We start from the raw sequence: 17947 nt of genomic DNA, 5'->3' as shown, positions 1-17947 counted from the left end.
GTCCAGCCCTGCTCTCAGAGGCCCTGGTCTAAAGGATTGGGTATGTGCCAGCTTACCTTTAAGAGGCTTGTATCACCTGAAGAATCAAGTCCATTCTAAAGCACATCCAGTGTTGAAGACCATCAAACCCCCTGTTTAACCCCCGAATGACCTGCATCAGGCACAGAACTTTAAGTCATGGTGCCTGACTTGATTTCCCGGAAATACCACTGGGTGTGAACTCTACCTCTCAAGAAAGGGTGGAATGGCCCACAAGAGCACGGCAAAAAGCTTTAATGTATCCTCAGTGTACAGAGCAAAAATGCTAACAAGTGGCCAAGGATCAAAAGCCTTTGCATTTCCCTGAGTTGGTCTACAGCCTTACGAACATACCTGCCTGCCTCCCTCCTCTACTCTACCTTCCCCAAATTCGAAATGAGTCCCATCAGACATTAGGGGATCTTGTTGAGAAACTCCTTTAGCATTCCAAGTCAGCAGAGCTAGAGAGTAATGCTTTGTTCCATATCAGACTCTAAGCAAAGACACACTTTCAACCAACTCTGGTTTTTATTTTATTTTTAACAATAAGTAGCTCTAAAAACTACTACTAATAGGCTACCTACTGCTCTAGGTTACTGAATTTTGTTTTTAAATTAGAACTTGATGTTTCCATATAGTTAAGACTTGGAGGTAAATGAGTCCCTGAAAAATCACTCTACAACATCCTGGCAGCCACTCAGCTAACAGTGAAGAGTCTCAAATAACGGAGAACTCATTACTCTGAGCAGCTCTGACACTGATCATCCTTATGTTGAACAGAGACTTGTCTCTCTGAAGCTGCTCGTTGCTCTGACATCTCTCCCAAATGGCTACAGAGATCTGTTTAAACCACTCTTTCACAATCCTTCAAATACCTGAAACCGGCTTCCGTATTTGCTGTCTTCCTCACCTCTACCTCCTCCCCACCCCTGCAGCCCAGTGCCCTTCTCTTACGGAGAGTAAACATCTCTGGTTCCCTTAAGAGTTTCTCTCCCATGATTTTGAGCACCTCTTATCATCCTTGACTGCTTAGCTATATCCTCCCTGAGTAAGACACTCAGAAACAGCCATGAAAGTTCAAGTGTGCTCTACTTTATAAGATATATTTATTTTTAAAAGACCTTTTTGAAAATGAACATTCCATATAATTAAAAGTAGACATTTTAAAGTACAATATTTTCATTCAAGATTAATGAAAGATTAAGGCAGAATATTTTGAAGGATTATTTTAAAGAATTTTAAACGCAACACATAAAACTTCAAAAAATTCACTTTGATTCACACGGTCAGCCTCCGCTGACCTTAAGCTAGACTTTCTTAGAAAAAGGGACCCACCTAAATGAAAAAGCAATATAATCCAGACAGGAATTGAAACTGCTCTCAAGTAGCGTTCAGTGCTTGCATTCCACTTGAATGAAACAGTCAACACATAGCCAACTACCAAGGTCCAGATCTTAAATAAATGAAATATAGACACAGTTGTAAAATACACACACATGCAATAAACATACAATTATACAAAACTTGCAAGCATCTACATGGCATGAGAGCTGTGGATACAACACAGATGACGGTTGGTGGTGCTAAAAGGAGTGTGCATAGGTTTTCCTCCTCTGCTTAGATAAATCAAGTTTGGAAATAAACAGGTTTGAAATCCCATGCAGCGATATTATTTAAATATCTTTAACAAAAAATACATAAATATAGTTTTAATTTAAGATATGTTAAAGTTCAAAAACTATTATATGGATAAAGATACTTACGATAAAATATTCAATTTTTAAGCCATGGATTTAAATTAAGCGCTTCACCTTGTGGAATTCTTAAAGTTTTCTCTGTAGATTAATATTTACAAAAGAAAAGAAAAAACAAGAGCGAATTCCCTGGTGGTACAGTGGTTAGGACTCCGTGCTTCCACTGCCAGGGGCCCAGGTTCCATCCCTGGTCAGGGAACTAAGATCCCGCAAGCCGGTGTTACTATGAAAAGAATTTTTTAAAAGCTAAAAAGAAGGCAGCCAGCTGAAGTGTGACCCTGCTGAAATAATCTTGGTAACAGATGGTTAGAGTCCAGAGTTATACTCAGTTGAAGAAGTGTAGCTGAAAAAAATATTACCAGAGGAAGAAACAGCGAGACTTGAGAACAGAAGAACCAGCCAGGGTCCCCCTCCTCAGTTTTCCCTACAGTAAAACTAAATGACTCTACTAATCACAAAGCATCATACACAGAAACTCTCTAATAACCTCATATTTTAATAGAACATACACAAAAGATGGAAAGAATACATAACCTAGAACAAATGTGAGCACCAAGAATTTATTAAAACAACCTGAACCTTGAAAACAAATAGGCAAATTAAAACAAAAAAAGGACTTTATGCTGTAATTCAGAGAGTGAAGAAAAAGGAACTGATATGGTTACTACAAAAGCCAGGAAAAAACTACCTCCTACTTTATTTTGATCATATCTTCAAAATACTCTTCGGTGGGCTTCCCTGGTGGCGCAGTGGTTGAGAGTCCGCCTGCCGATGCAGGGGACACGGGTTCGTGCCCCGGTCCGGGAAGATCCCACATGCCGCGGAGCGGCTGGGCCCGTGAGCCATGGCCGCTGAGCCTGCACGTCCGGAGCCTGTGCTCCGCAACGGGAGAGGCCACAACAGTGAGAGGCCCGCGTACCGCAGAAAAAAAAAAAAAAAAAAAAAATACTCTTCGGGTCTTAAAAATGTTTATAGCTTCAGACCTGAGAATTCAGCTTTGGGACCTTAATAAATAATGATAAATTCTGAAAAAGGGTTAAAAATAAAGAAGCTCATCATAGACTAATTTAGAACACTGAAAAGTTGATAACCTAAAAGTTCAATAACTGGGAAGTGGTTAGCTCTGGATGAGTCACTCAGTAAAATGTTATGCAATCATTAAAACAGGCTTTTTTAAACAAAGACTATATAACTTAAAATATTCCTAAGATATTATTAAGGAAAAAGCAAAATTAAAAAACACATGTGACATGAATATATCTACTGTATGGTGGAGGAGGGGGAGGAAATGTACTAAAAAGTTGTATTTAGGTGATAAGATTTTGTTTTCCCCTTTTCCTTTTCTCTATATTTTCCAAATTGCCTTTAATGAGCACTAGTTCTTTTATAATGAAAAGGATATTAAAATATTTTTCTTCAAGCAACTAATAAGATGAAATATTAAAGAGATCTTAAGCCCCAGATATATGAGCACATGGGAAGTGAGACTACAGCTGCTTCCAAAAAGTTCAAGCTTGTAGGACCATACACATTTAACCCTGGGAATTTAGAGAATTTGAGATATGACTGTAGAGCTCAGAACAAAATCTGAGTGTAGTAACAGTACACTTATGTAACACTTTGCCTTGTTCTAATACTTTAAATACATGAACTCATTTAATCCTCATAACCACAGGAAAAAAGTACCATTATCACTCCCATTTTAGAGATGAAAGGAACTGATACTTCAGAGAGGTGACTTGCACAAGGTCACACAGCTAAAAAGTGACAGAGTTGGGAAAGATGGGTTCAAGGCCTCTGGGGCAGCGGACTTAGCCTTGGACAGGCAGTGAGACGGGAGGAAAATCCAGGTAGAAAGACAGCCAAGGCCAAAAAGCTTTGAAAGGATACCACCCAATCAGTATCTTAAAGATGGAAGAGAAATCAGTCAGAAGTCTCTCTTCTAGAACCCTGTCCTCCTGCCTCCAGGGGACATGGGTTCAATCCCTGGTCGGGGAACTAAGATCCCACACGCTGCAGGGCAACTAAGCCCACGCACCTCAACTAGAGAGAGAAAACCTGCACGCCACAACTAGAGAGAAGCCCGTGCACCACAACGAAAGATCCTGCATGCCACAACGAAGATCCCGCATGCTGCAACTAAGACCCGATGCAGCCAAAAAATAAAACATAAATAAATACTATTTTTTAAAAAAGCAAAAAAAAAGAAGTGACAGAGTCAGGATTAGAACCCAGGAACCTGGCTCCAGAATCTGCTTTCTTAACAATAAGGAGAATAAAGGGTAGTGCCAGAAAAATAAAGAGGAAAAGCTGCTCCAGTATTCACAAGGGAAAATAAAAACAGTTGATTTTGATGACTACAAACTGCTGAAATTTAAAAAGAAAAGGATCCTCAGCAAGTGGATGGTCTTCAGCAGTATGCTACACAGGGGTAATCAGCCCTGCCTTATTAAACATGTAGTCAGTAATTTAGATGAAAGACTAGAAGGCATATTAGCCGAACTTGTAGATTACACAAAATTGGGAATAGTCAATATAAATGATTCAAAAAGATATCCTGAAATTAGAACAATGGGCTAATCAAATAAGATTAAATTTAACAGAGAGAAATGCAAAGTTCTGCTTTTAGGTTCAAAACTCATCTATACGAGTATAGAATGGGAAGAGGATAGCCGGTCAGAAATGTAACTGGCATGAATGCCTATTAATAAAAGTACAATACATCAGGGAAAGTGATTGTTTCAGTGACTTACACTATCAAACCACAGTGGCAATAAAATTCAGACTGGGAAAGGAAATGGAAATCACAACACAGGAGACACAGATACAGCTGGGGGAAAAAACTGTTCAGCTTAGGAAAAAGAAGGAAATAAGATTTGATAGCTATCTTCAAATAGCTGGGGAAATGTCATCTGAGAGAGGAACAGACTTAATTATCTGTGGTTCTGAGGGCTGAAATAATAGGTAGAAATTAGGAAGCAACATATTTCAGCTTTATATAATAAATTTTTCTAATAAACTGTAGATGTCTGAAAAGAGAATGAGCTACCTACCATCGCTAAAAGTCTGAGCAAAAGCTGACTGGAAGTCAGGCATGACAAAGTAGGAGAGTGTGCCCTCAGTGAGAAGCTGAACTAGAGGATCACAGAAGGATATACTTTCAGATTTTAAGCCTATGATACTTTTCAACCAATCTTCAAGAAGTTTTTGTTTCTTATCTGTATTCATAAGGAACGAGTATCACTCGCAAAGAGAGGAAAAAAATGAGAGACTGCATACTTCAGATTTTTTCAAAGAAACTCATGATCTAAAGAGAGGTATGTGTTTTCACCCAGTAAACCTGAAACTCACAGATAACCTCATTTCAGTTTAAAATAACAACTTATTAAACATACTCCCCAACTCCACTTCTACAAATTTGGTTTACAGAAGAACTACACACTGTGCAGATATAAAAATGTTCACTGTGGCAGTTTAAAATATTAAACAAACAAATTAAATGTCATTTTATAGGAGACTGTTTAAATTATGGTATCTCCAAAAATGAAATAATTATTCAGACTTTCAAAAGTGTGATAAATAACTTTATTCAATGACACAGTGTAAATTTATGCATATGCACATTTATAATGGTGAAAATATATACTCACCAAAATGTTAAAAAAATATTGTCTCTGAATAGTTGGATTTCAGGGGGTAAGTTGCATCTTTATACTTCAAGTATTGAATTTTCTTCTAAGAGTAGTATTATCTTTATAAATAGTAAATGTCTTTACTTAAAAAAAAAATCTTTTGACTTTTTTTCAGTATTTTCAAGAGTTTCCTCAGAAAAACTTCACAGAATATTATTAGTTGAAAAAGTATGGCCATTTATAAAAACACTTTAAAGTTTCTATTAAACCATAATGATTTTACAGTTACCAATGTTTAAAAATGTTTATCAGATACTAATACAAATTCAGTGCTAAAATAATTTGGTAGGAACACTTTCTAAAAGGCATCCAGAAAAAAAAAAAAAACTTTAGACTACGCTACTATTAAAAAGAAAGAAGTATATCTGAAAGTACTATCAAGGAAAGATATCCACAATACAATGATAATGAAAGAGCAATGATAAAAGAAAGAGAATTATATATATATATATAAAATTTTTGTTTTAAAAAAACAAAACCCCTATACTTTATACATTCACATAGGTGTAGAAATAAATTTAGAAGGCTATTCACCAGTTAACAACAGTAACATCTATACAGTGGGAAGAGAAGAGACAATTCACTTTTACCATATAAACTTACATGCTGCTTAAATTTTTTTATATATATAACAAGCATTTTTACTTGAGTCAATATTTTAAATTGCTAAATATTCTTTAACTTACTGAAAATAAGGATGTGTACATTCAAATTTCATACATAATTTCCAGTACAGATTCCTATAAGTGTGCCTTTATGAGAGCTTTTTCTGTCTCTGAGAAAACCTGTTCAAGTATGAATTTTCTTCCAGGAATAAATCAATGAGCCACAGTTTAAACACAAGAAGGCATACTTTCCCAAACTATGTTCTTCAGAGCAATGTGTCTGATCTTTTCAAAATATACATTCAATACTCATTTTAAAGCACCAATGTGTGCTAGATACTTAAGACTGTCCATAAAAACTGGCAACATTTATTTAGCACTACAAGTAAAGCAAATTAATAAACAATCACATTTTCCTTTCATTTGACTTATTGACCACATATACTTTTCTGATTAAATAAGATATTAAATGCATAAAACATAAGTAGACTTTGCCCTATAGACTATGTCTTTGTTTTATTTATTGTCATCTGGGTATTAACTGGAAAAGCAACTTGGCTTGCTTCTATTGCATGATTTTGCAGAACAGTTTCCTAAGTCTTTTACAGAGAGAATAAAACGACTGATTTCTTCCCAACTTATGCAGCCACAGCCCTCATCAGCTACTGCTTCAGGTACTTCATTCTCCTTTAAAACTTCATTCTCGGGCTTCCCTGGTTGCACAGTGGTTGAGAGTCCGCCTGCTGATGCAGGGGACACGGGTTCGTGCCCCGGTCCGGGAAGATCCCACATGCCACGGTGCGGCTACGCCCGTGAGCCATGGCCGCTGAGCCTGCGCGTCCGGAGCCTGTGCTCCGCAACGGGAGAGGCCACAACAGTGAGAGGCCCGCGTACCGCAAAAAAAAAAAACACTTCATTCTCCTTTATTCTAATTTGAAAACTTTCATGGTGTGGCAACTTAAGAGTCAAGACTCTTTTATAATCAAAGTCTTTAACTGAGAAAGAACCTAAGTACCGGAAACTTTCCTCCTTACTGTTGCCAAGCAAGTAAAACATCCCAGGAGTAGGCCTGGCCGGCTGGCTAATATGCATTTCCCAAGAGCCTTGCTGGCAGTACTACCAAACTCTGGGGATCTATCTGTAAAACTGAATATCCAGGAACCTTAGAAATCTTCCAAGCTAACCCCACACTTCACGCAACTAGAGCTGAGTAGCCCAGAGACAGGCCCTGGTCTGTCCAAGGTCACAAAGCAAGCTACTAACAGAGCTCAGTTTAGAATTTACACTCTTATCTTTCAGCCACTGTTCCTTCCACTTCATGCTTCTTTATAAAGTAAAGTGGAAACAATGTGATCAGAGACCATGGAGAAAACAAATCTATTACTACTGCAAAAACTGTAAATGTCTTCAAAACGTTCTAACAAGTCTGAACTAAAGGAGAGAGGAAGACCCAAAACACTCCCAGCAAAGAAAAATGGTGGAGCAGGAAGGCTAGATTTTTAGATTTATCTTGACAGCTCTACACCAAGGAAAGATGCCAAGGACCCTAAGGACTGAGTTATATGTGAGGTTGCTGCAACAGATGATTTTTTTTAAGTGTTTAGACATCACTAAGTCAGCACAATATTCTAATATATTTGAAACTGTTTTTAAAAATTGCTCACATCATGGATGGTTACTCTTTCACTTGCAAGCAGGATGGAGAATTAGCAGAAAAGAGCTAGGAGACTGAAGGAACCCCAAAGTGAGGTGAACAGGACCTGAACTGGAAGGATAAACTGGTAACAAAGGAAAACACAGGTAGTAAAGACATTACAAAGGAAAACGGGATAGGACTTGGAAATAACAGATACAAGGATAAGAGAGATGACTAAGGTTTCTAGATGACTAGAATCCAGGGGCCTTTGGGGGAATATGTGTGGTTAGTCCAATCCTGATATTCTTCTATTTTTTTTCCTGAAAACTAAAATCAATTTATACTATAAATAAATAAACACAATGTATTGGGGGAAAGCTTTTAAAAATCTTTGTTGAAGGTTCTGATGACAAAGGGCCTTCAACTGCTGACAGGTCTGTTGAGTATCTTTCACTGACAGAATGAACAGATCAATCTCTAAACCTCACCTGAGAAATTCCTCGCTCCTACTTCACATGACTGTTGTGAGAATGAAATAACACACATGAAAGTGCCTACCAGTACATGGTAGATGCTCAAAAGCTGGATCTTAAATGCATGAATTGTCAGCTCTCCAAAACGTAGATTTCCTTAAATTCACTTTTCTCTCTACCTCCCCCAGCCATACCTCTCAGCGGCAGCAGGCTCCAATTTACAGGTTGTTTAGAAAGCATAAGGACTCTTTTTCTGACAGGCAGCCCTTCTTGGGCTCACAAAACCAAACCAGCTGTGAACTATGACAGAAAAGAGGGCGCCCTACCCAGTCATATGACCTTTCACTTCTTGTCAGGCCTTAATCAGCGCTCCTGACTGAGCAGTGAGCACTCCCTGTCTCCGCTTCCCAGGTACACTTTTAGCTCACCTCCATCCAACCACCCGCTCCTGAGAACTGCTTCAAGAAAACACAGCCGCAAGCTTCTCTCCAACTCAGATCAACCTCAATTTAGGCTCCCTACTCACTTCTAATTAACTCATACTGTGTCTTTTATAATGGGGTTTTTTACCCCTTCCTCCCTTGCCCCCATCGCTTTAGGCAAACAGCTGAGTTTCAAGCCTTTTCAAAATTATTAATTGGCTTGACCTTCCTTCCCCTCTTCTAACCTAATCAATCTTGGCCCTTACTTCTCTTCTGCTCATCCACAACCCATTCAAGGGTATGTAAATAAACTACAAGGAAGGGGGGTTTATCTTCAGTAAAAAGATATTCATAGCTCTATACACGGAGCTGCAGGCACTTTTTCACATTTATTCACTTCCTCGTCTCTTTCCACTATCTGAGAGGGACTGGCAGAAATGCCCCAGTTTCTGCTAATCATGGCAATTTACCCATGTATTCAATTCTTACTTTACTATGAAAATACAGTGTTCATATATGCTAGGGCTTTCTTTCCTAATTTCCTACAGTTTGGTGGATATGTTACTTGGTCTTGCCTACGGTAATTACAGTAAACTGCATTATCAACAGTCAAAGATGTTAGCAGAATCTAGAAATATGTCTGAATTTGACAAGATTGAATCTCTTGAGGACAGGAATCAAGTTATAGTAATCTTTATATTTCTTAACAGCATATAGTACTCTGCCTTCTATGTAAGCGGCATTCAGTCCACTTAACTGAACTGTGAAACAACAGGTAAAGGAGAAATAACATGGAACTGGGACTCCATAAAGTGAATCCTGGGTTTGTTCAAAGTCTGAGCGACTTTGGGACCGTCACATTCTCCGGATCTCAGAAACCTCTCCTGAAGAGCACCAGGCAAGGAGGCAAGAAAGAGTAGGATCACTTCCACCTGATAGTCTGCCAAGCCTCAGGAGGTGAAAGAGGGTGCTTCCACATCCCTCCCTCCTACCACAACTGAAATAACCAGGCCTCTTGGAGGCCAAGGATTCTGTCTGATAACTTCGCAGTTACACACACAAGCAGCATCCCCAAATTATGGATGAGGTGCTCCCCAATACCCTGCAATACCCTGCTGGCCCATAATTGGTGGGTAATGAACATTTATCTGTGTGTCTGTCATCTCCATCAGAATATGCTCACATATGATTATATGTACCTTGAACACAGAGCCTGCACCTTACTCCATTTAAAGCCCTCACAAAGCCCAGTACCTAACAACATACTCAAACAACTTTTAACTTGAACTGAGAGGTTGTATGGATAGAGCAAAAGCAGACAGGAGTTCTGGAATCAATCACCAACTCTACCAATAACCTCAGGCAAGGCAAAACCTTGCTTGACAGATAAAGGGAATTATTTTGCAACTTGACATCAAGGTGCATTGAACACTGACAAAAGTGAATACATTTATTTTTAAATGGTACTGCTTACTGATGAAATAGCATTCTTATGCATTAAACATCCACTTGTTTTTAACAGTCCCCAGTGAAATATTTGGATCATTAACTGATCTACAATCTGGTCTGAGTTAGGAAATGTGTCACTAGATTATGCTTGAAATCCCTTCCAACTCTCAAGCTCCGTGATTTTCTAAGAATAAGCTCAGATGATCCAAGAATCACAAATATACCTTTCCTTCACCCAGTCTGCCTAAGTAATCCAGGCGGGAGGATAATGTTGCACAGCAGTCCCTGCACAATGTAAGCAGTTCCCAAGAATAGACTGTGGTGAGAAAGAGGCCCCCGAGGCTCAGCAACCAGGGAGGTGCCTGGCACAAAGTACACTGAAATCACCTGAACTGAGAGGCAGCTCTGAACTATTAAGAAAGATTTGTTCTTGGACTTGAGAAACTTGCGTCAACCAGTGCCCTCTTGGTGCCCAACTAGCCCTAGCCTGGTAAGAAGTCACCTCTCCTATCTGTAGGATGACAGGTTGGATTAGAATCTCTAAGGTCCCTTCCAGGAAAGTCCCACGTGAGCAGAACTAAGATGCTGGAGGACCCAGTCTCCCTGACCAGGAGTAAATTCATGTCCACCTACCGATGCACTGAAGCCCCTACCTGCAAAGCGGAACAGCGATTCCTCACAGGGCACACGCCCCGCTAAGCGGTTCCGTTAGGACGGGGGCGGGGAACGGGGAGACTGTTTCAAACCACACCCGCACTTTGGAAGGAAGTGCGCCAAGTTCCTAGGGTGCACGGGAAGGAAGGCTGAGACGGACACTGCCTGCGGCGCAGGTCTGGATCTCTGGCCGCCCCTGCATGGTGCGGAGGGGTTGGCAGGATCGCACCCCAGCGAGCTGCGGGTGTGGTGAGGGGCACTGCGCGCTCGCCGGGACCGCCCAGGGCCCGGGCCGAGGCTCACTCACCCACAGGCTGCTGAAGTAGTCCAGCCCGCGGCAGATGAACGCGCCGGCGTGCGCCAGCAGCACCTGCACGCCCAGGTAGCTGCCCAGGCTGTAGAGGCCGTAGAGAAGCGGGCCGCCGGCGCCGAGCAGCAGCAACAGGCGGCGGCGGCGCAGCGCCTGCTCGCCCAGGGCCTCCACGCCGTAGTCTAAGAAGCAGATCGGCAGGAGCAGCGCGGCCAGCACGATGGGCGTGTGCGCGCGGTGCAGGCGCTGCAGCCAGTGGCGGCCCAGCCGCGTCAGCGAGCTCTTGAAGGGGTGCAGGAAGGTGCCGCACAGCACGGCCCACAGCAGCGGCCGCAGAAAAGCCTCCAGGATAAAGTAGACGAGCACGGCGGCGCCGCAGCACAGGCACACGAACAGCACGGCCCCGGTGTTGTAGAAGGCCTGCTTGATGGGCTTGTCGAAGCGCAGCGCCAGCGCCGCCGTCCGCGGGGTCTCCCCGCAGCCGCTGCCGCTGCCGCTGCTGCCCGGCCCGACCGCACGCTGAACCCGCGGCGCCCGACCCGGGGAGCCCCGCGGACTGGGCGGCTCTTCAGGGGAACCGTCGTCGGCCATGGTACCCCTGCCGCCGCCGCCGCTGCCGAGAGGCGGTACTGGGATGCCTGGCGAGAGGCACGGGCGAGAGGCAGGGCGGGCGGCCCGCGGCATTGTGGAAGTCGTAGTTCCTAGCTGGCCATTGAACACTTACAGGACCTTTGGGGAACTACAACTCCCAGAGAGCGTAGAGAGCGCTCCTTCGCCCTCGGGCTCCCTTCGTTCATTGGTCCCTGAGGAATCCAGGTAACAGGTTTCTGGGCTCAGCATCCTAGAAGAGGCAAAAAACAAACAAACAAACAAGCCAAACTCCGCCTTCCCATCAATTAAAGTGTTATAATAGTCACAAACTGGGAGGAAAAATGTCAGATAATCTTCCCGAAAAACACCCTGAACTGTCATTAAAAACAACCCAAAACAAAACGAACGAAAAAAGCAACACGCCTCACCCACTGGTTAATGCCAATTTTGGGGGAGGCGGAATCCCCAAAGAGGCACGATGTTAACAGATTGAAAACCCAGGCTGCACATTAGAATCCGTGGGGGAGTACTTATGAAAGACCGATCACCAGATTCTATTTTATTGATTTACTTAATAAACACTTAAAGTGTGTGCTCTGGTGTGCTTGGCAGGATTTTTAAATAGCGATTACCATATGGCAGACCCTGTTATAAATGTCTCATCTCCATTAGCTCATTTGATCCTTAGAACAACCCTACAAGGAAGGCGGTGTTATTATCCCCACTTTACAAAGAGGAAAACTGAGGCACAGAGAAGTTAAGTACCTTGCCAAGGTACACAGCTAGTAAGTGGCAGAAGCAGGATTCAAACTCAGAATCTGGCTCCTAAGTCTATTCTTACATACTATGTTAATTAATTGGTCTGACAAGGGATCCTTTTAGCATATTTTTTAAAGCTCTTCAGAAGACTCTTAGGCGCAGCTACTGGAACTAAGAGAAATGAAGGCTGAAGCACCAGAAACTCACTAGACTTACATTTATATGGCCTAACGCAAGGCTGGGTTCCTATAGGATTTTGCTCACCCCTCTATGATTGTACTTACTACACTACAGTCAAAGTCAGAGATTCTCATGGGTTTGCTTCATTTCTGTGTCCCCAGCACCTGACACAGCATGGGCCATTCATAGTACAAGTTCAGTGTTTGCTGAGCAAGTGAATGGATGATTTGCTATCCTTTCAAAAAAGCTTGTTTGTGCTCCCTATGAGAAATAGTGTTGAAACACTGGGGATGTTTCTGCTATGTATTCCTATGGTTGAGAGCAGAGAAAAAATACTGGGATGTAGGACCTACAAACTGAATTTGAGAGAAGCACACACAGTCTACTCAAATCTCTAGCTCACAGGACATATGCTTTTAGGCATCACCTCCAAAATGCAAGGCTACTTGGGTTTTCTTCTTTGGTCCTACACAGCAACTCACTCCAAAGACCTCAGGGAAGAACAGCCTCCATGGGCATCCAGGATACAGTGGAGGTGAAATAGATTCAGAGGAGTGAATCAAGCTGACCCTGAGACCACAGTGCCTTTGGCCTTCCTGTTGCAGGAACCAATGAATTTCCAACCATTTAAGCCAGTTTCAGTTCAGTTTTACATTTCTTGCAACAGAAAGATTTCTGGCTGATAAAATGATAACATCTACATCACTGGTTGCTGTGAGAATGAAACAGAAGAGTGTGTCTAAAGCAGCAGCACAGTACCTGGGACATGGTAAAAAATCTGATAGTGGCTCTCAGGGTAACTCTTCGTTTTGTCCTAGAGAAGCCAAGAGGCATCTCTTAAACATCAGTCAATGTCCACAAACTCCCAAGGTATCAAGATAACAGCCCCAGAGGTAAAACAAACACAGGTGGGGAGAGGATTCTCCAGGGCTTTGTGTTTATCTTAGAGTGTTTACTTTAAACAAGGTCCAGTGCTTACAGTGGAGTGTGTACATCACATATAGAGCAGTATGTACAGTGCAGGAGAAGCCATGTGAAAATGTAATCAAACAACATGCATTCAGATTCCAAATCTGAGTTACCACTCTCTTTTACTAAGCCCGTAGAAGACATTGCTAATGAACCACTCAACTCTTTCTCACTGAGCCTAGACACAGCCTCAAAATCCTTCTCAGCAAAGCATTCTAGGGAACCACTACCAACTCCACAAAGTAAGCACCCAAGATGAAACGTATTTGCCTTTTCTACACTTAACTAACCATCCAGCGTCTGAAACTAGATAAAATTGGCAGACTAAGAACATAAATAACTGGTTTAGAAGAAAAGAGTTTGGGAAGCTAAGGTGAGTATGAATGTGAACAGTTACTAAGAGATTTTTTTCTTACATCTCAATGGCTGAAGAACAAATGATGTAAACAAGTCTGATACCATCAGGCCCTGCCTGACTCCCTAACTACTCCTACTTCTCTCTCCTATTCCTGCACTAGGACACACGCCCCCACTTACAGCACGGGTCCTGCCAGTTCACTGAGTGGAGTATCGCCTTTCCTGCCTCCAGGCTCCTGTTCATCCAGTCTAGGTTCCTGTCCTTCTGGTTTGTACCATTCAGCTATAGCTAACCTTCCAAACCATGTCAATAAGGACAATTTTACCAATTCGTAAAAAGGTCAGTGAAAAAATTATCAAATTGATTCAACCAACCCAGTTGAGACCCATGTACCCAGGAAAAGACCAGATGAATGAAAGAAATCTGGGCAGTTCTTTTGGGGAAAACACACACACAAAATCCCCCTTTAAAAAAACGGTCTGCGGGGCTTCCCTAGTGGCGCAGTGGTTGAGAGTCCGCCTTCCGATGCAGGGGACATGGGTTCGTGCCCCAGTCCAGGAAGATCCCACATGCCGCGGAGCGGCTGGGCCCCTGAGCCATGGCCGCTGGGCCTGCGCGTCGGGAGCCTGTGCTCCGCAACCAGAGAGGCCACAACAGTGAGAGGCCCGCGTACCGCAAAAAAAAAAAAAAAAAAAAAAAAAAAAGTCTGCAGCCAAAATAGCTCCCCCTTTCTCTTCTAGGGTGGGAGGAAGTTTGGTAGGGGGGATTGGCATCTGCAAGCTGATTTTGTAATTAACACTTATTACCAGAAGCCAGAACTGCCTGTCCAAAAAGTGGCTGGCCGTAAACGTCCTTTGCCGGTAGCTCCTCATCTTCATAGACGTGATTTGTCTGGAACGCTTTATCTGGAGCTGTTGAAGTGTGACAGTTAGGGATCAGGATTTGGGATTCCCAGCCCACCGCTTCCTTGGCTCTACTCCCAACAACACACTCCAACTAAAGCTGAGGCTATGCAGCGTATAAACAACCAGCCTTCTGCTGCAAGTCAGAGCAAGACTGAGAACCAGGAGATGGTGGATGCATTTCACATTAGCCAGACGAATCACTCTCTATTTATCACTAAACTCTCTTCATTTGAGAATCAAGTCCTGATGGGTTTGAATCCTAAGCATTACTTGTTTGTACACTCTTGGTACCACACTGATGTCACTGCAGCCTCCAGCTGGTCCCTTTGTCTGCCCTCTTGCTGCACTCTCTACAGCGCAGCCAGCGTGATCTTTCTCAAATACAGTCTGATCCTTTCAAAGCCTCCTCACTTTGTGGGAAGGTTCCAAACTCTTTGCTATGACTTCCAAGGTCCTCTGTGATGGGGCCACGCTCACCCTACCTCACTCTTCCCACTCTCTGCCTCATCCTTTATCCTCCAGCAGCTGGGTGGCCCCCAAAGATATCCAGGTCCTAATCCCTAGAACCTGTGAAGGAGGTTACCTTACTTGTACTTTGCAGGTATGATGAAGTTAAGGATTTTGATGTGGGGAGATTATCCTGGATTATATGGATGGGGGCTAAATGCAATCCCAAGTATCTATATCAGAGGGAGGGAGGGAGATTAGACTACAGAAGAGGAGAGCAATCTGACCTCTCTGACCACAGAGGCAGACACTGGAGCCATGAGACCACGGGCCAAAAAATATCCACAGCTACCAGAAGGTGGAAAAGCCAAGGCAAGATTCTCTCCCCAGGAGTTCCCAGAAGAAACCGGCCCTGCCCACACCATGATTGTAGCTCCATGTGATTCAGTTCAGACCTCTGGCCTCCAGAACTGCAAGGGAATACATTTCTGTTGTTTTAAGCCACTAAATTTACGGTAATTTGTTACAGCAGCAATAGGAAACTAATACAAACCCTGTCAAATGACAGCGGTTCCCGAACACATCCTGCTGGCCTTTCTTCTGGGGTTGCTCTCCCCTTTCTTGGAGATGCCTCTCCACATCCTTTGCCTGCTTTGCTCCTATTCCTTCTTTAAGATTCAGCCTCAGTACTACCACCTGCTTTCACCTGGTTGCCCCAGGCTGGGTGAGGATCCCTACTCCAGGTTTGCACCACACCTGAGCATTTCTTTACACTGCAGTCACCAAAAAGTATTATCATGATATTTAGGTATCTGACTCCCCAGGTAGGCTATGAGCCTCTTAGGGGCAGAAATCAAGAGCTGTTCTTCCTAGAGTCCTCCATGAGTAGTTTCTAGCATAAGGACTGGTACATAAGAGTCCTCGATAAGTATTCATTGAATGAATGAATGAACGAACAAGTGGTTAAAGCTTCTTGACCTCCTGGATGCAAGTAACTTTCATGTCCACTTTACTTCAGCAGTCTCTTCTCACAGCTCATACCCTGGCCCTTGCACCTGGGACTAAGCCCTAAGAAACTTCCAAGTCAAACATCAGCCAGGGTCAGGTCGGACAGCTGGGCTACCCACTGAGAATGCTGCAAGATAAATACCACGGCAAACACCTAGGATACCAAAAAATAACAAAATACTTGTTTGGGGGGTGGGGTGAGGATTAGAGCCTATAATGCAGAATGTGGTAATAACTAACTCTTTCTTAACATGACATTCCTTGAATTTCTCAACCTAGTCCCAGTTTCTCAACCAGTTCAGCGACTGCATTCCACAATTTCCATACCACCTTGATGATTCATAAGCCTTTACAACTAAACCAACTGTTCTTAACATATAATATGATTTAGTTACCAGTAAGGCCTATAATTGAAATTCTTAGAGCTAGTTATGCACTATTAGCCAATTAATACACTTTACATGGGATTACAGGCCTCCATTTACTATTTGATAAAGGTACTGAGCTGAAGCGATAAATAAAGATTCCTTTTGCAAATTGTTTCTCTGCAGGGATTTTTACCTGACTACTGCAACATGATTTTCTTCTTTGTCAGAATGACAGGCTGTCATCTTCTCCAAGGTTTACAACTTCAGGGAGACTTTACTGATGAAAGGGTGTAAAACAAACAAACAGAAAACCAAAGATGCACCAGAGTAAATCAATAAAGAATTATAAACTTTAATGACATCAACTGGAAGAATTTCAAACCATGTTGAGAATTTATATTTTAAAATTTAAATCTAGTTAATATATTCTAACTCTAACATAGCCCTCTAAAGATAGAAGTATTTGTGACGGCAGATGGGCAGAACAATCATTTAGGTAGCATCTAGGAATATTGCTACAATTACTTTACATAAATAGAAATCCATGTCTTTATTAGTAAGGTACCACACATCATAGAGTAAAAATCCACGTAGGACAGGCTTATAAATATACATAAATCTCAAAATCAATCAAAATTGAACATTAAGTACACAATTATTATAAAACAAATATAACCCACCAATGTCCATCTAAAGGCATAGTTCTTACAAAATAGTATTTTACAGACAGTTGCAAAAAAGTATATTAATACTCCTGGAGCCAGACTGTTCCAGCATATGAGCACATCTGGGGGAATAAGGCATGTGGAGAAGGTGCATTTACTCTTCCAGGTGGTCAGGACATTCTGTGTGATGAAATGGTAACGGCTTTAGTGATCTGGGGGAATGGCACAACCGCCACGCACCCCGTAACCCTAGAGAATCCATGGCTCTCCAGAAGAATAGAACAGAACAGCTATTTGCCTAATAGCCAATATCCAGGGGAAAATGGAAAACATTAGTTGAATATCAGCATACTTTAAGTGAAAAACCCCAAAGCGCTTGATGGTTCACTTAAATTTTTAGTCACATTTCAAATCACGTTAATAGCCACTATTTTCATGAAAAGGAATTTATATTTATCTATTAAATATGAAAACAACCAAGTACAACTTGAAACTAAGTAACTGATTAATTGAACAAGAAATCTAATTAAATATAAAACATGGATAAACCCGGTTGCATCTACATGCCATTGACTCAGTTCACACTAGGCTTAGTTTCTTAACTAACAGTATAGAAAAGTCAAACTCAACAATGATACTTTATTTTATATGTTCTTAACAAGTCATAGAATGTTGAATGGAGGA

The 17947-nt window shown here is 42.1% G+C and overlaps 1 protein-coding gene across 1 annotated transcript in view; it reads right to left on the bottom strand.

Moving 5' to 3' along the window:
* TMEM245 (transmembrane protein 245) overlaps nt 1-11604 on the bottom strand; it is a gene marked incomplete at its 5' end in the record, with an annotated part of 100249 nt that extends 88645 nt beyond the window's left edge. Inside the window, 2 exons of the mRNA XM_082842774.1 lie at nt 1354-1471; nt 11011-11604. Of these exons, the coding sequence (XP_082698900.1) occupies nt 1354-1471; nt 11011-11604 (712 nt within the window). The remainder of the gene's footprint in view (nt 1-1353; nt 1472-11010) is intronic.
* Nucleotides 11605-17947: the final 6343 nt, after the last annotated feature.

The sequence above is a fragment of the Leucopleurus acutus genome, assembly GCF_964270905.1.
Source record: "Leucopleurus acutus genome assembly, chromosome: 7".
Classification (NCBI taxonomy): Eukaryota; Metazoa; Chordata; class Mammalia; order Artiodactyla; family Delphinidae; genus Leucopleurus; species Leucopleurus acutus.
Note: the sequence above shows the minus strand (reverse complement) of the source record. Positions and strands in the feature narration are given on the sequence as shown.